General features: G+C 38.6%; 1 protein-coding gene and 1 pseudogene across 3 annotated transcripts; one reads left to right on the top strand and one right to left on the bottom strand.

The window, feature by feature from the left end:
• Positions 1-181: 181 nt before the first annotated feature.
• Positions 182-7,575, top strand: LOC121242515 (N-alpha-acetyltransferase 40-like). 3 transcript variants are annotated; one of them, XR_005935915.1, is made up of 10 exons: positions 182-310; positions 518-586; positions 3,933-4,020; positions 4,114-4,216; positions 4,606-4,685; positions 4,838-5,155; positions 5,430-5,506; positions 6,376-6,431; positions 6,525-6,593; positions 7,138-7,575. XR_005935915.1 is itself a non-coding variant. In XM_041140376.1 (10 exons), exons 3-10 carry the CDS (start codon positions 3,952-3,954, stop codon positions 7,159-7,161), a joined length of 783 nt encoding a protein of 260 aa, XP_040996310.1. In that variant the 5' UTR covers positions 182-310; positions 518-586; positions 3,933-3,951; the 3' UTR covers positions 7,162-7,575. The 3 variants fall into 3 exon arrangements, 2 of the variants coding, with proteins under 2 accessions (XP_040996310.1, XP_040996309.1); XM_041140376.1 differs by having other exon boundaries at positions 6,389-6,431; XM_041140375.1 differs by lacking the exon at positions 7,138-7,575 and adding an exon at positions 6,701-6,957 and having other exon boundaries at positions 6,389-6,431; positions 6,525-6,667.
• LOC121242514 lies at positions 7,342-17,489 on the bottom strand (annotated as a pseudogene).
• Between the last annotated feature and the right edge of the window lie 207 nt (positions 17,490-17,696).

Raw genomic sequence — 17,696 nt, 5'->3', positions numbered from 1 at the left:
AAAAATTAAAAAAAATTATAATGATTATATAAGATGATTTGAGATAAGCTAGAGGACCTTCTGCATCAAATTGGGCCTAATATAAAACTTATTTTAAAAAGATTTTTATCCAAAATTTTATCTCTAATTTTGACTTTTGAGCCCAGGCCCGAGCCCTTTAAAATCCTATTCTTTCATTTTTTTTTTTTCTTTTCTCCCTCAGATACCTCCCACGCAACCCCCACACATCTCGTCTCTCCCTCCCTCTATGTTACCAAGTCGAACCCCACCACCTATGTCTTTCCCGTCGTCGATTTGCAACGCCACACCAGTAAGTCCAGCTGTAGCTCTCTCATACTCTTATTTTCTCTCTATGTCTGTGCCTCTCTCTCTCTCTCTCTCTCTCTCTCTCGTCTGCCTTGGTCACTCTCATGTCTGTCTCGGCTTCCCTTTTTCCCACTCTGTCCGATTTTGTTCTCTCGTCGTGTGTTTCCTCACCATCTCGAATTCGGTTTTGATGTTGTTTTCAATGTCACAGAGCATCCCGAACGTCAATAGACAACGCTGCCACACCCTCGAATTTGACTGATCGTCACTCTGAGATTTGGTAAGGTACTCTTAAGCATTAGCCTCGTAACCATAGTTAAATGTGTGGCTCTTGTAATTGTGCCTGCTGGAAGTTTGGGTTTGGGTTGAACCTGTTTTGTATGTTGTATATTGGGATTTGTAGTTGGGTGATTTCACGATTGGTTGACATGAGGAGGGAATGAATGTAAAAATGTGAGTTGATATTCTAATGTGTCGGGAATATGGTTGTAGATTGTGACGTGCGTTGGAGTGAATTTTCAGCGAATCCAAGGAGGTTGGGTCAATCTATTGGTGGAGTAGTGTGTGAATGTTATACTTGAGCCGTTATAAACCCAAGTCACTGGGATGGACTACTGATTTATGGGCTCACTTTGAGCTTTAGTTTCGGGCTATACAATTTTGTTAGTTGGTTGGTTTTATACATGTACAAGTTATTAATATGTTAGCGATACCTTTCTGGATTAGGTTGTTTTTGTGGGTAATGCTATCGTGGACATGTATGCCAAGTGTTAGATGATGGATGAAGCAAACAAGGTTTTTGAGCGGATGGTGGTTAAGGATGTGGTCTCTTGGAATGCTATGGTAATTGGTTACTCTCAGATTGGTAGGTTTGAGGATGCTCTTGCTTTGTTTGAGAAGACGTGGGAGGAGAAGATCAAGTTTAAAATTTTTTTGCTGGGAAGTGGTTTTTGTCTACATACACTGTCCGATATTGGAGATTTTTAATTGTCCATTGAGATATTTAGAGTCAAGAGCACACTTTCTTCTTGTGGGATCTTATCACAATAGATGTTTCACGTATTTCGATCAATAGATTGCTTATAACAACCATCTTCACAATGCCAACCATGATACTGGACCAGTTATTTGATGCCATTACTCCACGAGGTTTTTAATTTTGCATTGTATATAATGTATTGGGTTGTTTGGGTTTCTGCCGCCTTCCTCATGTATTTTGTTATTTAATATTGAAATTACCTTGCCAAAAAATGATATATGTAACACCCCGTATTTTAGTGTATTTTTATTGAATGATTATTTTTATTAATTGAAAAATTTATTCTCTTGTTTTAAAGTTTTTGGATATTTAGTTGGTTTATTTTTATGATTTTAATTTTGTGAAAATTATTTTGATGTATTTTCTTAATATTAATTATTGTTATGCATTTAGATTTATCTTTATTTTAAATTAGTTTATTGTTGGATTTAATTATTTTATTTTCATTTTATCATTACGTTTAAATTATTTTAATTACCTTGCTGTTTTAAAATCTTTTTCGTTGAATCATTTTTGGTGACCCAAAATGTAAAGATTTGACCTTATTTTTTTCTTCCACTTTTCTTTTTTGTCTTTTTTCTTTTCTTCTTTCTTTTTTTTCTCTCCATTTTTTTTTTCTTCTGCCTCTCTCCCGCACGAAGCGCTGCCTCCCTCTCTCCCCGCGTCCGCATCGCCTTCTCCCAGCCCGCCGCCGCCGCTCCCCCGTGGCCGGCACCGCCCAGCCCAACCTCTTCCCCTTCGGCCGGCGATCACACCCCTCCATTCTCAGCTCCTTTTGCGCCGCCGTGAGTCCCCACGAACAGCTCAAAGCCGCGGCCTTCTCTTCGCTCTAGCCCCGCCGTCGCGCCACCTCCGGCCACCATCTCTTCACCACTTCATCATCGACCTCTTAGTAACCCAATGCACCCATCCTTGGCTCCGATCTACCACCGGTGAAGCACATCCATCCACATTTTCGTTTTCGGCATTTTTGGCCTAAAACCGCCCTCTACGCCGCCACCCACGGCCAACCACCACCACCACTAGCTTCACCGACATCCCTAAGTCCTACCCTATCAATTTTGGGTCTTGGTTTGTCCCCGTTTAAAAGTGGATTTTTGAGACCCACGGCCACAGTGCATTTGACACTGTTCTGTTGCTGTGCCGCTGCTTCTTGCACCTCCGTGATCCTTCGGAAATTATAATATAGCACTGTAAGTATTTTTCCTAAAGAACTTTCATGATTTAAATGTTTTTTTGATTTAACTCATTTTACTGTGATCTGGTTGGTTTTGCCGGACTGAGTCTGAGGAGTAAGGGGGTTGGATGGATTGGAGAATGGAGTTGTTGTGTGTTGTGATTTGTTGGATGTTGGTTATTGGTGTTGTTTCATGTACATTGCATATTTGCACGCATGATCATGTTTGTAAAGGAAACTAGATTTTCGTGTAATTGCATTCATGTTTATGTGTTGATTGAAAACTGGATTTTCATGTGAAATGGTTTCGGGTGCGTGTGTATCATGACCCCAAGCCGAGATGAGGCATTATTTCGGTAGAGCTCCTCTGGTCACTCGGGAGCGGAATATACTGAGTGATGTCTCCTGGATTGTCGCTAGGCGACGATGGGATCGGACGAGATGGTCTCGTGCCGACTCTGTGGCCCCTCTGCTGGCGGAGGTTAGAGGATGCTTGGCCACGTACGTGCTGGGCGCGGAACTGGGCATCGCTCGTTGTGTAGTGGATGCTTGGCCACGAACGCACTGGGCGTGGAATTGAGCATCGCTACGAAGCCAGGACGTGTGGATGGTCCATAGGGGAGATTATGGTACATATGGTAAAAATGGATTAATGGGCTATTTTCTGGGAAAATAGCGTGTGTTGAGTAAATTGATTTTTATGTGATTAATTTTCTGGAAAAATGATAGTTTATTGATTTGGGTCATTTTCTGGGAAAATGCCGGATTATTATATTTTGGGCCAAAATGAGATTTTGGCGTGTTAGAAAATATTCATTTTCGGGAAAAATGATGTTTTGAGAATAATGCATATTTCATCATATGCATGCATGTTGGTAGCATTAATGCATTTTTATTCTCGTGAATTGTTTGGATTTTACTTACCTGTGGTACCATTTTATGGTAACGCAGATTTTGATGCAGAGGAAGATGAGGGTGAGCATGAGGATTCGGCTCCGCCCGATGAGTGATTTGGGATCACTCGTTTTTTGTTGGACTTGTATTATATTTATTTGGGATGACTGTATAACTCTTTTAAAATCGCTTTTATTGATGTTTTAATTTGTATTAAAAATTCTGGTACTTAGTTGACTTGCTTAATTTATCCGCTGCGACTGTTGTTGTGCACTTTTGCTTGTTGCACATACTTGAGCACATTTCGTTGGGACACGTGACCGTGTTGTCATCATCCTGACGTCACGATTCCTGTGTTTTTGTACGTGGGAGTCGGGGCGTCACAATATAAATACCATGAATCTATCCTTTTTCTTTTTAATTGTATCGTTGAATTTGTGACTTGTCAAAAAAAAAATTGTATCGTCAAATTTGTTCATAGAATTGAATCCATCACAATTGGCGTTTTATGAATAGAGCGTGCTCTTCAGCAGCAATGGAGTCGAAGAGGCTTCCCAGCAAACATTCCAACAACAACAGAGAAAAGAGAGTTAAGCGTAAAGAGGTAAATTAAATTTGCCAGGCTTCTGTTAAAACTATGAATTACACAAGTGTGAGCCACTTTTATACGATTAAGATATGGGTATCATACTTGTAGATTCTCGAGAAGAAGAAGGCGATCGATGATTGTATCAAATCAGCCTCTGCTGATAAAGACCCTCTTGCTTCTTTCCTGCCCTTCCGCAGCTACGACAGAAATGGTGTCACACTTATTCTCCAGCTTGTATTCCACATATTATGATAAAGGGTTTTTCATTACTTTTTTAATACAAGCATCGTACTTTTGTGAGTCACTGGCATTGGGTTACTTTCTCTGTTTTCTCCAGCGTGATTTTGCCATATGTTTTTTGATAATCTATCATCCCAAGAGTGAAAATAGGGAAATTAAATTTCTTTAATGGTTACATCCAGTCTTTTGTTATATTTGCAGTCTGCATGTTTTCTTATCTTTGTATGTTTCTGAACTCTAGTATCATTTTACATGACTACAAAAAATTGGGTTGATCATCTGGACTATATTCTTATTTTTTTTTCCTGTAAGAGAGATGAGTTTGTGGTCTTGTAACGTCCATGTTAAATTGTTTTCTAGGACTATCTGTACACTTGAAAGCGGAGTGCGGGGATAAGCTCTCATTTCCTATCAAGCAGTACATTATGAGCCTCCTTAAGGTAATAGAAGGTTGACTATAGTTTATTTCATATATAACTTAATCATGTGGAATGATGAAGATACATATGTTTTTATGTATCAATCTGTTAATGTAGTATTACATTATTTGTTTCTACATTAGCACAGTTGACTAAGCTTTTGAAATCTTCAGGACAATATGGAGGAGCCATATGGATCTGATTGGCCAACAGAAGAGAAGGTCAAGCGCAGGGAAATGGTTGTCCCAGAAGCACGCTATATATTTGTGCATGAGACCCCAAATGAATGTTCCTATAGGACAGAAAGGGAACAGACTTATATGAATTGCATAGAAGATAAGGGACACATTGTTGGGTTTGTACACTACCGCTTTACTCTAGAGGAGGAGATACCTGTTCTTTATGTATATGAATTACAGCTTGAGCCCCGTGTCCAAGCGAAGGGGCTGGGGAAATTTCTAATGCAACTAATTGAGCTTGTTGCTCACAAGGTGCTGAATTATGTTTATAATCTATTTTTATGCCAATTATTTGAAAAATCCTCTGAATAAAACAGTACCCTGTGCAGTAATATTGGAAAGCTGTCATATGACACACAAAATAACTTTTTTTTTTGTTTTACCTTTTATGTTGACATATTCTCATTTGGAGTTCCCACTAACTTTTCCACCATCAATGTGGCATCTTAAATATTTTTCTCTACGATCTTATGAATTTATCATTGCCTTGCTTATTGTCATTAATTAGCATTTTAATCTTTTGCAGAATCGCATGGGTGCTGTGATGCTAACTGTTCAAAAAGCAAACTCATTAGCTATGAACTTCTATCTAAATAAGCTGAGGTAAATCTTAGCTTCATTATACAAGCATCCACTTCTCAGGAGACATGCTGAATCTTAATGTAAGGAAGATAATTTGTACCTCATGAAAGTCCACTCACTTCTTTCTTCACATGATAGACACTTAGCATCACTCCATGCTTCTCTGCACAAGAAACAAACACAGAAGAAACTTGATGGCCTTCTTTTTCTAAGGCTTACCTGCTTATTTTGTATTCTGATGTAGTTTACCCATGAGGGAAAGGAAAAAAAAATCTGTGGTGTAAATGTTTGTGACTTGGACAGAGTAGCTAATGTAAATGTTTGAGTCAAATCACTACGTCTATCCTTAGAAATGCATGAGTGCTTTCAGAGCAGGCTATTCACTTGATCTATAAGTGAGGATGTGGCATCTGAATGTTCTCTTTGTACGTGCTTTATGAATCTGCACACATGCAGACACAGTTAGGAACTGGAGAAATGGTTTCTAGCCTCCGAACTAGTGAGAGAAATGGTTTCTAGCCTCCGAACTAGTGAGAGACATTTAACTTTCTCATTTTTCTTCGGTAAAGTTTGTATTACTTAATAAAAGAAATGAGACATTTAGTAGATCAATCTGTCAATGTCATCAAATTTCTGGTCCATGTATTGCCGGTTTGGACAAATAGCTTGTTCATAGAAGAGGCCATAGAGGTGGACTAACATAGGATATTAGAAGACAATGTGGTGATTGAGAACCTCAAATATAATCGTTAGAAACCAACTTGTGTTTGCGGAACGTGGAAATCATTTTTTTCTCATCATGCCAAGTTTAGTTTATGATTTCATTATTTGCCTGGATGCCATATCCACAATCGTTTTTTTTCTATTTCTGCTTGACATTTTCTTGCTAGAATTGGTGAGCAGATATGTAATAGCAGCTGTTTCACCGTCAAGAGTTGATCCATTGGTATGGAATTATCATTCCATTACATTATGTTACCTTTCTTATTTATTTGTTTATCTTAAAAAAATTTGAGGAGGCTTGTGCTGTTTTGTACAGATAGGAGTTGAGAAGAGTTATGAAATTCTTTGCAAAACATTTGATCATGAAGCCAAAGCTATCCTGGAGGTGAGATTTTATTCTATTTGTTCTAACGTCATAACTGATCGATATCATGAAGCAACTGGGCGTTATTCTTTGTAATTTTTAAACAAAAACTAATTATATAAAAAAAAATTTTTAAACAAAAACTTCAATAAACGTTCTCTTAATCAATTTACACCAAAATAGTGGGTTCTTGTGGCATGTACCTAACACGCTCTAATCAAGAAAGCATTGTGGGTAGGGAAATTAATGTCGATACAACTGTAATGGTCCTCAAGCATCTTTGGACAATCATTGCCGTCTCGTCTTCTAGCATGTATACTTCAAAGCTGATCAGCAGTGTTAGTGTTAGGGGTGATAAGTCATGTGGCTTCATTCTTTTTGACAAGATTTCTCTTTTATATTCCTCTTTATTTCATATTGTTCTGAATTTGCCTTTCCTTTTTCTTGCTGCATACCAAAACCTTATATTCATTAATTTCATTGTTGGAGTGATTATTCATTTGTTTACATTTTCATACCCTTTTTATTCTGAAGTTGACTCGGGATAATCATAATGTATGGGCAGATCGGTGACATTGCTCAGAAGTAAAGCATGCAACAAATTGTGGCTAATAAATGAGCCAACCACAATGTATCAGCAGATCAACGTTGTGATTTTGAAACCAAGACAACGGAACGGCTCAGAGAACGATCTTGGCGGCAGCAGCTATGGTCCATTGATGGTGGCTTTTGCAATTCAATGTTGGTTTAGTCATTCATTTAGTGTGTGGACATCATCACTAGAGGAGGCAGTTGTCCATTAAACCACATTTTGCTGCCATTAAATAGCCTGAATAGATACCTCACCCAAAACCTAATTATCAGAGCCTGCTATTTCATTCCAACTTCCTCTTCTAGAGCGTCAGAGTTTAGTCAAGAATTTTTGTATCATAATAAGAAGTCAGTGAGAATTGTGGAATACTAGCAATTGAGATTTATATGTAATGTAATGGCAGTGTGGCAACCACCACAGACCAGCAAGTTCTTGGTGATTCTGATAGGTGCTCGAAATGTTAGGATGCCTATCATTGCCAGTACAAAGTTCTGCCAAGATGCAGCTAAGTGACCGACCATACATCTATCTTCTTATCGTATGGAAGTCCCAAGATAACTTCTGGGGCACGATAGGACCTGGATTGTACATAGGAGCAGAGATGATCTGTCTCAAAACAACTGCTCCCAAGATCAATAACCTTCACCTCACATCTGCTGTAACTTTTCACTAATATATTCTCGGGCTTCAAGTCACAATGTATTAGGCCAAGTCCATGCAGAAACTGAAGTGCCTCGAGACACTGAATGGTAATTGACTGCAAAACCCAATGAAAATAAGTATATCTGCCAGCATGGCAGAACAAAAACAAAGGGAAAAAAAGAGCACCCAAGAAAAAAAAGATACGCCACAAACCTGCAATCTTGGCATAGTGAAGTAAACCTCTCCTCCCGCTTCTCTATTAAACTTGTGAAACTCATATAAGTTTGCCTTGAGAAGTTCGCATACTATTAACAAATGCTCCTGCAAAATAATGGGAAAGGTAGCTACCCATCAATATAGCATCATTAGAGAAATCATACGTAGGACAGCAATAAACAAAGGGGAAAATACACAAAGGCCCCTAAAACTACCACCGATTTACAATCACCCAAACTATCAATTTTGGCGATCACCCTCCAAACCACACAAAAATTATAACGTACCCCCTCCATAAAAAAAAAATGACACAGAATACTCAATCAATTAAAACTGTGCAATAGTCATTTGAATCTACCCCTTCCATAAACATATTACCATCTTGCTTTTCCAACCTTTTTTTAAATGTGTGCTTTACTTCAATCAAGCATGTGCTTGCACTTTACACCTGGACTCTAGACGGCATTTGCACTCAAGTGTGCCTAGCGCTTTCCCTAACACTGTTTGACAGGTTCCTAACTCTGGTATTTAGGACACTATGTTCTAGCATGGTATATGATTATTGAAGGTAAATCTAAAGAAAATTTGGGCTGGTTTTGATATGAAAAAAAAAAATGCTTGAAGGAGAAGAAGAACAAGAAAAGAACTATTACCCAGAATTATATATTTAGCGAGAATAAAGGAAGCCTCAATTACAGACCTCCTAGATCTATCCAATGGCACGCCCTAATGGAATGTTACATTTTTTAGAGCAGCCCAAGATTGGAAAGTCGGCGCCTTCTCTAAGCTTTATAACCTACTATACTCTATTCCTATTTGGGGGGGGGGGGGGGGGGGACTTGAAAATAAGCTTTCTTGGTGCCTCGTGGGGAGTGCGTTGATCATCTACAAATTCATTGTGAGATTGCCATGACCTTGTGTAATGAATTCTTTGCTAGGCTGAGTTTAGCTTCGGTGATGCCAAGAAGGATGATCGCTTCATGGAGAGGACTCTAGGGCAATTCACATATTGCAGCAATTTGGAAGATGTGTCCGATTTGCCTATGGTAGTGTCTTTGGAGGGAGAGGAACGAAAGAAGTATTGAAGATCGTGAGTGGTCAATGGATAAGCTTAGAACTTTCTTTTTTCGCACTTTTTTCCATTGGTCAATTGTAATGATTTTAATGGCATGAACATTCATGAATTTCTTGTATCACTAGAACATCGCGCATAGGTGTTGCTCTTGTATATGTCCCGTGTACTTGGGGCTCCTGCCTATTCTTATGATCAATCAAATCTCGTTTACCAATCAAAAAGAAGAAGAAAAGAATTCTATTTCTAGGCTTCGCATCTAGATTCCCACAAGACATCAGCTCGGGTTTCCCAGAGAATGGGACAAGAATTTGGTTACAGATAATACCAGATTCAAAACTTTAAAAAAATTAAATAAAACCAAAACAAACTGTTAACCATTGAACAAAAAACTAAAAGTAAGACTTCCACAAAACTAGAACGGCCAGTAAGGGGTCCAACTTCAACCTTGCGCAAAATTTAGAGGACTAAAGCTCACTGTCCTGTGTACAATTATAAACTACCTGACAAAATTAAACAAGAACCCACCAAAATCTCCAAGCGATTGAAGACCTACTAGGCAACAAGTCTGGTGGAACAGGATGACTACCGAAAGAGTAGGACGTGATAGGATTTGACAACCAGCTCTCGAAGTGCATGTCACTCACATGAATTCAGCAAATATTCTTTTAGACATAATGAAGGAAATAGAAATTAATGTGACACTAATTTACCTAGCACATGGACATTCACCAACAGCCATAACAGCATGTAAAAAATCAATAGCAAGTTGAATCATATTTTCACTTACTCGATAATAGAAATAATCATACAATCAGAGGACGTGGTACTTGTCAACAGGATCATGCTTATTCACATACTTGAGAAGCTTTATCTCATCAAGGCTCTGATAAAAAAAAATATCCTTGTTCTTCTTAATAATTTTTACACATACATCCATACCGGTGTGCAGGTCATGTGCCTGTATAGCTTTACTGAATGCAGCTGACCCAAGATACTCAGTAACATGATAACGTCCAGCTATGACTGAATTAAGAACAACATGGAAATTCTTGTCCTCTTCAAAGCCAGTTCTGAGCAACAAAAGACGTAGTTAGATAATTGGTTAGGCAAGAGATGAGAGTATAAACTGGAAGGCCTGCTCACTTTGGCAGCATAAACAATGAGTCGGTATAAGTGGTGGTAAAATAAGTTCTCGGCAAACGCTGTGGAAGTAGAAGAGACAAAATTGCTAGAAAATGTCATATGCCACATAAAGCTTATTGTTGTTCCAAGTTGCCAACTAAGACTACATCCACCAGAAACAACTTTATACATGATTCCCCCCAAGGACAGACCACAAATCATTTAGAAGGTACAGAGCTCATTTCTTTTATGAGTAATTGTAAACTTTATTACTAAAGAATGCAGAAGGCATAGTCCAAGTACGCATTCAAGAGGAACACCTAACTGGAAATAGAAAAGGAGACATAAAATAATGGAACCTCAGCCCATTAAAAACCATTGGAAGCTGCCAAAAGGAACAGAGTATTGAAAAAAAAAATTGAACTCCTCAATCATCCAATGACGATCCTTAAAATTTATACCATTCCTTTTACTTCATACAAAGATAATAGGACCAATGATCTGGTTGTGAATAAGGAAAGATGAACAAAACAAAATATGCTTTAAAAGGTTTTCACAATCTGCAACAGATTGCCAACGACATCCTTGAATTTAAAAACAAATAAACAAATAAAATGTCTTAACTACTCCTTGATATGTTCCATACATAGGAGACAAGAAAAAACAATGACCTTAGAAATACTATAAGAACCCTTTCATGAAAGAATCCATTCTGCATATAATTAACCAAACAAAACTACTTTCAAGTTGAAGGCTTACCAAAAACTGGAAAAGAATAAAAAGTCGACGCCATCATGATAATAATGAATACTTGGAAAGAGGATCACCTAGAATCATGTTCTATTATCAGTAAGTTAAAAAAGGACCCAGGGGATCTTGAGCCCATGATTATACCCTCAGTTCCATTCTCAATAAAGAAAAAGAGCCCATTCGAACTAGAGCTCATTTACAAAACCACGGGGATATCACACAAATGACCATTTACTCTATCTCAGTTAATTGACAATAACTAGTCCTAAGATGGATCATATTAAATTGCTCTTAGAATGTATTTAGGTGTTCCTCTGTATACTTCCTGTGTACACGGGCTATACCTATTTCATTCATATCAATAATATTTATCTTACTTACCAAAAAAAAAAAAATATGGAGAATATTAAAATGCCATATATGCTTTTAGTTTTTTCCTAGTGATATAGAAGATACCTTTTTTTTGGATAAGTTAATATAGAAAGTAGGAACGGAATCCAGGTTCGAGCGATCTGGCATAAATCAGAAATGGATCATTGGTTTGGAATTGTAGCAATGGTAGTTAGGAGAAAGGGGGTATCAACATAAATCTATAAAATCAAAACAAAAAAGAACCGACACCACAGTCTGCAAAGTACAACCAATATTCTAGAATTCGATCTAGATGCAGATGGCAGCATATCAAGCCCACTGAAGAAAAAGTACCAGCTGAAAGATGGGAATGTAGAAAAATACATGCCTGTTTTTTCTATGCACAATCATGAGGTTAAAGGTCTCAAATTCCTCCTCCTGAGCCTTTATCTGCCTTACTTGTTCTTGCACAGTTGCAGCCTCATCATCTTCGAGTGATGCTGCTGGATCTTCTTCCCTTACAGCAACTGCTTTTTGGTCTTGTTCTCGCTTTGCATGTTCTCTTTCATCATAACCATAATTAGAGACTGTTGAGGGAGTAGAATCTGTGGATCTCGCGGCATGAGCATTATTTTCATCCCTGGAACTTTTGACAGGTGAAAATCATTGCTTTTCCGCCTCCATGAAGCAAGCATGCCATCAGACCCCACCAAAGCATTAAGATGGTCCTCAGTTTCATCACTGATAATGGCATTACAGTTGTTTGACCATAAAGATTTACTAGAGCCTGTCTGCTCCAACTGTCCATCCCTCAGTGCTGGGGGAAACGAAAATCCCCCATCGGTACGATTTTTTGTCTGTATACTTGCGCCCTTGTCATTCCCAATGACATATTTGTTTGCCTCTTGGTTAGTAGTTTTCTTTTTCTCTCTGTTTGATCTGTCAATATATTTCTTTTGAGGATATCTAAACCCTCCAACCCCAACGTCATGATCACGGAAATATTCTAGATCCCCTTCACTACTGCCTCCAACCAAACTTTCCCGTACTTCACTGCCAATATCTGCAGCATCACTGCTGATACCTACACCAATAGATCTAACCGAACCATGCTGTTCATCATCCATACAATTATCATCTAGCCGCGGCCTCCTCCCACACTCATTCAGAAGTTTCCCATCTCCTAGCATGATGAGTTCATTTGTTTTGAGTCACAAAGCCCTGCCAGACAGGTTCTGCACGCATCAGATTCAGTTCTTCTTCATCCATCAACTGTCCATCATATCGAGCAATTAAATCATTGTCATCAGTCCTTCCATTCATGTTAGTTGCTGACAGCCCTATAGGATCATCTGTAGCTGTAACCGTTTCTACATTTTTTGCTTGAAAGTACCGCTCGCCAGAGAAGTAAGAATCCTCCTCTGCAAAAGATTGATCATCATCCTCATCTTTAGTTGGAGCTCTCTCCTGCGGATCTGGGACACTGCCATGCCCTGTGCCCTTTTCATTATCGCTTGGGTAGTCAATTTCATGAGCCAGAAACCAGGCCTCGTCCTCAATTGGTTGTCTCATATATCCAACATCATCATCATCATCATACTCATCAGAGTCCCAATACTCATTTGGATAGTCAACAGATTCACTTAATCCATCACCAACGGTGGCAAAACCAGAAACCAGATCAGATGTATCCTCTGCAATACCCTGACTTACAGATAGCCAACTACCTCCTGGAATCCTTTTTCCACCTGTCCAATCATAAACGAGGCATTGAAAATTCCTTATTTATCAGAAAGAATTTTTGAAAAATGAACAGAAAAAAGGAAAAATAGAAAGGATCAATAACTAACAACTGAGTGATTGAAAAGAACTTGATGAACCCAAAAATTGAGGCCTGTTCTAGATAAATTCAACAGCTCTCGGAGCTAAGTAATCAAGCATGCTTGCTTAAAAAATGTGGCCATAAACAGTACATTAGATTCCAAGGTTTCACCAGGCACAAGAAATGCATCCATCACATTGTGGAATTTCAACAACAAACATGCCAAAATATCAGTTCAAAGTATTTTACCGGCAACTAACATGTGACCGGAGAAATAAACCATAAGTGGAATTGAAAGTGCAATACAGCCTTCAAACTGATAACATAAGTTTCCATAGTTTGAACAACTTAAGACATATTTTTAGACATAACATCTAGGAAATATTTTTTTTGATAAGTCATAACATCTAGAAAATATCCCTTATATCTTAAAAGCCGCTATAACCAAATGAACAGGAATGAATAGTGTCTTCGTTTGATACTTTCTTCTTCCACTTATGTCCCTCTGTACAACCTCATAGCAATTATCTTCCTCACAACAACCTAAGCACAACCTCACCGTAAATCATCAGAAAATCATAGCCACCATTGCCAATCACAAAATCACTGTAATTGTACAAAATCACCGTAAATCATCACAAAATCACCACACAACAGAGCAAGGGAGAGGTAGAGGCTTGGCTCGGCTCGGCTGGGCATGGAGGTGCCATGGAGGGCTGGTGGTGGCATCGTGGGCTATAGGCAGCGGATCTAGGGTGGGCGACGACAAGAACCCGTGAGATAGAGAAAGGCTTCGTCAGAGAGGGGCAGATCAGGGAGCTGCGCCGTGGGGAAAAGGTGGCTGTCGAAGCTCGTGGGAGGAGCTGCTCACGGCAGCGCGGTGGAGGGAAATCAAAGGGGAAGGAAGAGAGAGGGCTACGGGCTTCGGCCTGTTGCAGGGAGAGAGAGAGAGAGAGAGAGAGAGAGAGAGGTCTGTCGGGAGGAGATCGGCGTGGGGAAGGCCGCCGATGACTAGGGTTGGTGGTGACTTGCAACAACAGCGCTGGGAGGAGCCGAGAAGAGAGATCAAGAGAGAGAGGGGCGTGCAGCTGGGGGGAGGGAGAAGAGAGAGGGAAGAGGGAAAAGTGAGAGAAAAAGCTAGGGTTTGGGGCTTTAAATCTCAACCCTTCATCTTGAGTCTCCAGATTTGATCCAACGGTGAAGGTTAAAACAAAGAAAATAAACTCACTTAAAATAGATAATTAAAATTTAAATATCATATCATACATTTAAAATCAACTTTAATTTATAAAATACTAATCTTTCATCATTAAATAAATGATGAAGTTTTGCTAAATATTTTTAAGAAAGTAAAACCATATAAATAATTAAAGTTTTTAACATAATTAAAATCTCATAACATTCTTAATTAACTAAAATCATTTAGATAAAATGATTTTCTATAATTATAATATTTTTAGGCTTCCAAAATATAAGAGGCTTACTTTAATGGTGAAAGAACGTGAGAGCAGGAACAGGGAGGGTGGATTTGCTTCATACGAGCTCACTACATCTTCTGCATGGTTGGAGGTAACATTACATGCATGCATTGATCTCTACCATCAAATATAGTTAATTTGTAGAGTCGAAACTTCCATGCAAAGCTTTAACACGTGATCGCGATTGATCTTTCACATACAAATGATCAACCCAAAGGAAATGTTTAGAGATACTGCGGTAGGAACAAGCTCTTCTTATTAAAGTAGAGAAATATGGAAATTCATAGATGCTTGCTTATATTAGGTTTTATGCTCCTATGCGTTAGGCTATTTACTAATCAATCTTATGTACTCTTTCAATCTTGATGATTGTGAACTAACAACTAATTCAATTATTCAAGATTCAGTGCTGCATATAAGGAGTCACTTTATTTGCTGTTTGGACACATTATTTTCAGGAATTTTGTTTTTTCTTCCAATTAGGCAAAGGTGGCAAACATGTTTTGCACATTAAACCACTACTAGTATTTATATATACATATATAAAGTTTAAAATGATTCCTTTTATGAGGTTCAAAAGTTGAAGGATCGGGAAATATAAAGTAGAAAAAGAAAAACCATGTGCAAAGGCGACATTACAAGATCGACTCCTGTAATGTAACATATATACATTGACACAAGAAAATACTAAAATAAGAGAGGAAGAAAATGGTAAGATGTAGAGCAAAGCATCCACTTTTAAGAGCACAATGATAAGACGTCAGACTAACACCACTAGATCAAATGATAACAAATTTACAATTCACCTATTTCTGATGGTAAATACATCAATAAATTCCTCTTTTTTAACCGTAGTAAACAGGTCATTAAATGAAGGCTACCACCTCAACCTTTTGTAGTAGCCACAAATGAGTTGCAATATGTTCAATGATAACAATAATAATGCTGACTATGATGAGTTGAGTACATCTTGACTAGCTCAAGAACTGCAATTGATCATGAATAACAAGCCACAAACACAAGGGAACCAAACAGATAGATCAACCCTACAAAGAGAGATGAAGAAAAGAACACAACAACTACAAAGAAATACAAATGGAAATTCAAAGGAAATGTAAAAAAAATATGTAGGTTAGTACAAGTTACAATAATAACCTAACTAGAACAATTGCAAACAAAAGAAAAGCAATATAATGTAAGCAAAGAAATCATCTGATCATATCCAACATATGAGCCAACCTGCGGAGTTGATTTCTTGTCCAATAGGAACATCCAGATATGACCCAATAAGGAGAGAGTTGTCCACACTGATTAGTTTTGCACCAGGTCCATCCCGCTCAAATTTTTCCTCCCAATGAACATTCAATGACTTATCCTGTGACTTCAGTTTAACAGGTGGCAACCTGGGTAATTCTTCCTTCTGATTCTCAGAAGTCAAAGGAAAACTCAAACTGCCAATGGTTTTTTGCTCAGAACCCCCTTGTGACTTACCAAAGTACAAGGCTCTTCCCACATCATCCACCTGTTCTTTTATTGCTGCCCTAATATCAATCATTTCTGATTTTCTATTTCCATCATTTTTGTCAGAATCTGTAGCATTATCATAACTGGTTGACACATCCCCCTTTGAAAAGGGAAACACAGTCTTGACGGAACAATCTTTCCAAATATCAGAAGATGAGTTTGTAGGCTCCTCCCTTCTGGACCACGGATTATCTGCAAAGTTTTCTTTCAGATATGTGCTACTAGTCTTAACTTGCTGATCAAGTTTTTTGGGATCACTTGCTTGGATTCTCTCGTACTTGGGTTCCAGATTAGCTTTACTAGTACGTCCAAGCCATGATGTCCTCTTTTCGCCAGATAAAGTAATCTCTTCTCCAGTCCTGAGAGTGGCTTTACCAGCATCAGCAACTTCACTCGTACGATACTTTGGTTGTCCTGAGATCTGAAGCTCCTGAAAGTTACAGTTAGTACTGCTACCACCATAAGTTCCAGCAGGACAATTAGTAGGATTGAACTCCCACGAATATAAATCAAGCACAGTGTCCTCGGAACCTTTCAGAAAAGTGAAGCTCTTGTCGCTCATCCCAAACAATTCATTATTTTTATTCCACTCACCAGGAGGAGCAGCATTCTTCCATTTGCTGTCAGACCCATTCCTAGCAGTCCCACACTCTATCTCTTTCACAATTAATTCCTTCAAAACTTCACGGCTATCCCGAGGCACTGGACCTTGATTTTCCACCACCAATTTGTCCCCATTCTCCCCTATTGCACTTACCAAGCCCTTATCCTTGTCTCCGATCAGAAGCTTCTGAAAGAAACCATTCAAATCAGGACGATTGTTTAGCTCACTCCTCAAAGCCGCCTCAGCTCTAGTAAACTGATTTTTTCGCAAAAATTCAAGAATCGTGTCAACTGAGTTTGTTTCTGCCATTTTTAACCACTAAAACCTACAAGTAGGTCTCAGAAAGAAGCATCCACCATACCTGAGAAACCCCACCAATAAAACCACATTATAAACAAAAATTAAAATGCTACTTTCTTATTGCACTATTCTTTGCTAAGAAAATTCCAAAGCCCTTAAAAAAAAAAATAGTCAAATTAAGAATTTTGAAAATGACGAGCGAAACTTACCTCGTAAAGGTTAAGCCAGTGACGGCATTCAGAATCCCATATTTTTCTTTTCCACCTACCCTACATTTCTCGAGATACCCAAAAGAGCAAAAAACGTTCATTTTCTCTCTTTCACCTAAAGGACGACAAGACCCAAGTTACAGAATCAGCCAAAAAGCCGTGCCGGCCTGGCTCTTCGACCAAGAATCGAGCATTCATAGCGCGGATCCGAAGATTGGGAATCCGAAATCCCGGCGAATCCCATTTCCTTTTCTCACACCTCTAACTCTAACCCTAACCCCAATCCCATTACACATTTGAGGGCTTCCCAAAGTGCGGAATTCAATCCCACCACAGTTTCTAAGGCTAAAAGCAATTCCTTCGAAAAAAACCAAGGGAAACAAAGATCTGATATTTTGTAATGTAACTTATTATTTCGTGTGGGGTTTGGTCGAAAAGC

This window comes from Juglans microcarpa x Juglans regia, chromosome 8D (assembly GCF_004785595.1).
Source record: "Juglans microcarpa x Juglans regia isolate MS1-56 chromosome 8D, Jm3101_v1.0, whole genome shotgun sequence".
Classification (NCBI taxonomy): domain Eukaryota; kingdom Viridiplantae; phylum Streptophyta; class Magnoliopsida; order Fagales; family Juglandaceae; genus Juglans; species Juglans microcarpa x Juglans regia.
The sequence above is the reverse complement of the archived record's forward strand: the minus strand, read 5'-3'. Positions and strand labels throughout refer to the sequence as shown.

Coding starts and splice junctions, on each gene's coding strand:
- LOC121242515 (XM_041140375.1), top strand. CDS start 3,952: ATGGAGTCGAAGAGGCTTCCCAGCAAACATTCCAACAACAACAGAGAA. Junction 4,021..4,113: donor AGAGAGTTAAGCGTAAAGAG/GTAAATTAAATT, acceptor TCATACTTGTAG/ATTCTCGAGAAGAAGAAGGC. Junction 6,432..6,524: donor CGTCAAGAGTTGATCCATTG/GTATGGAATTAT, acceptor TGTTTTGTACAG/ATAGGAGTTGAGAAGAGTTA.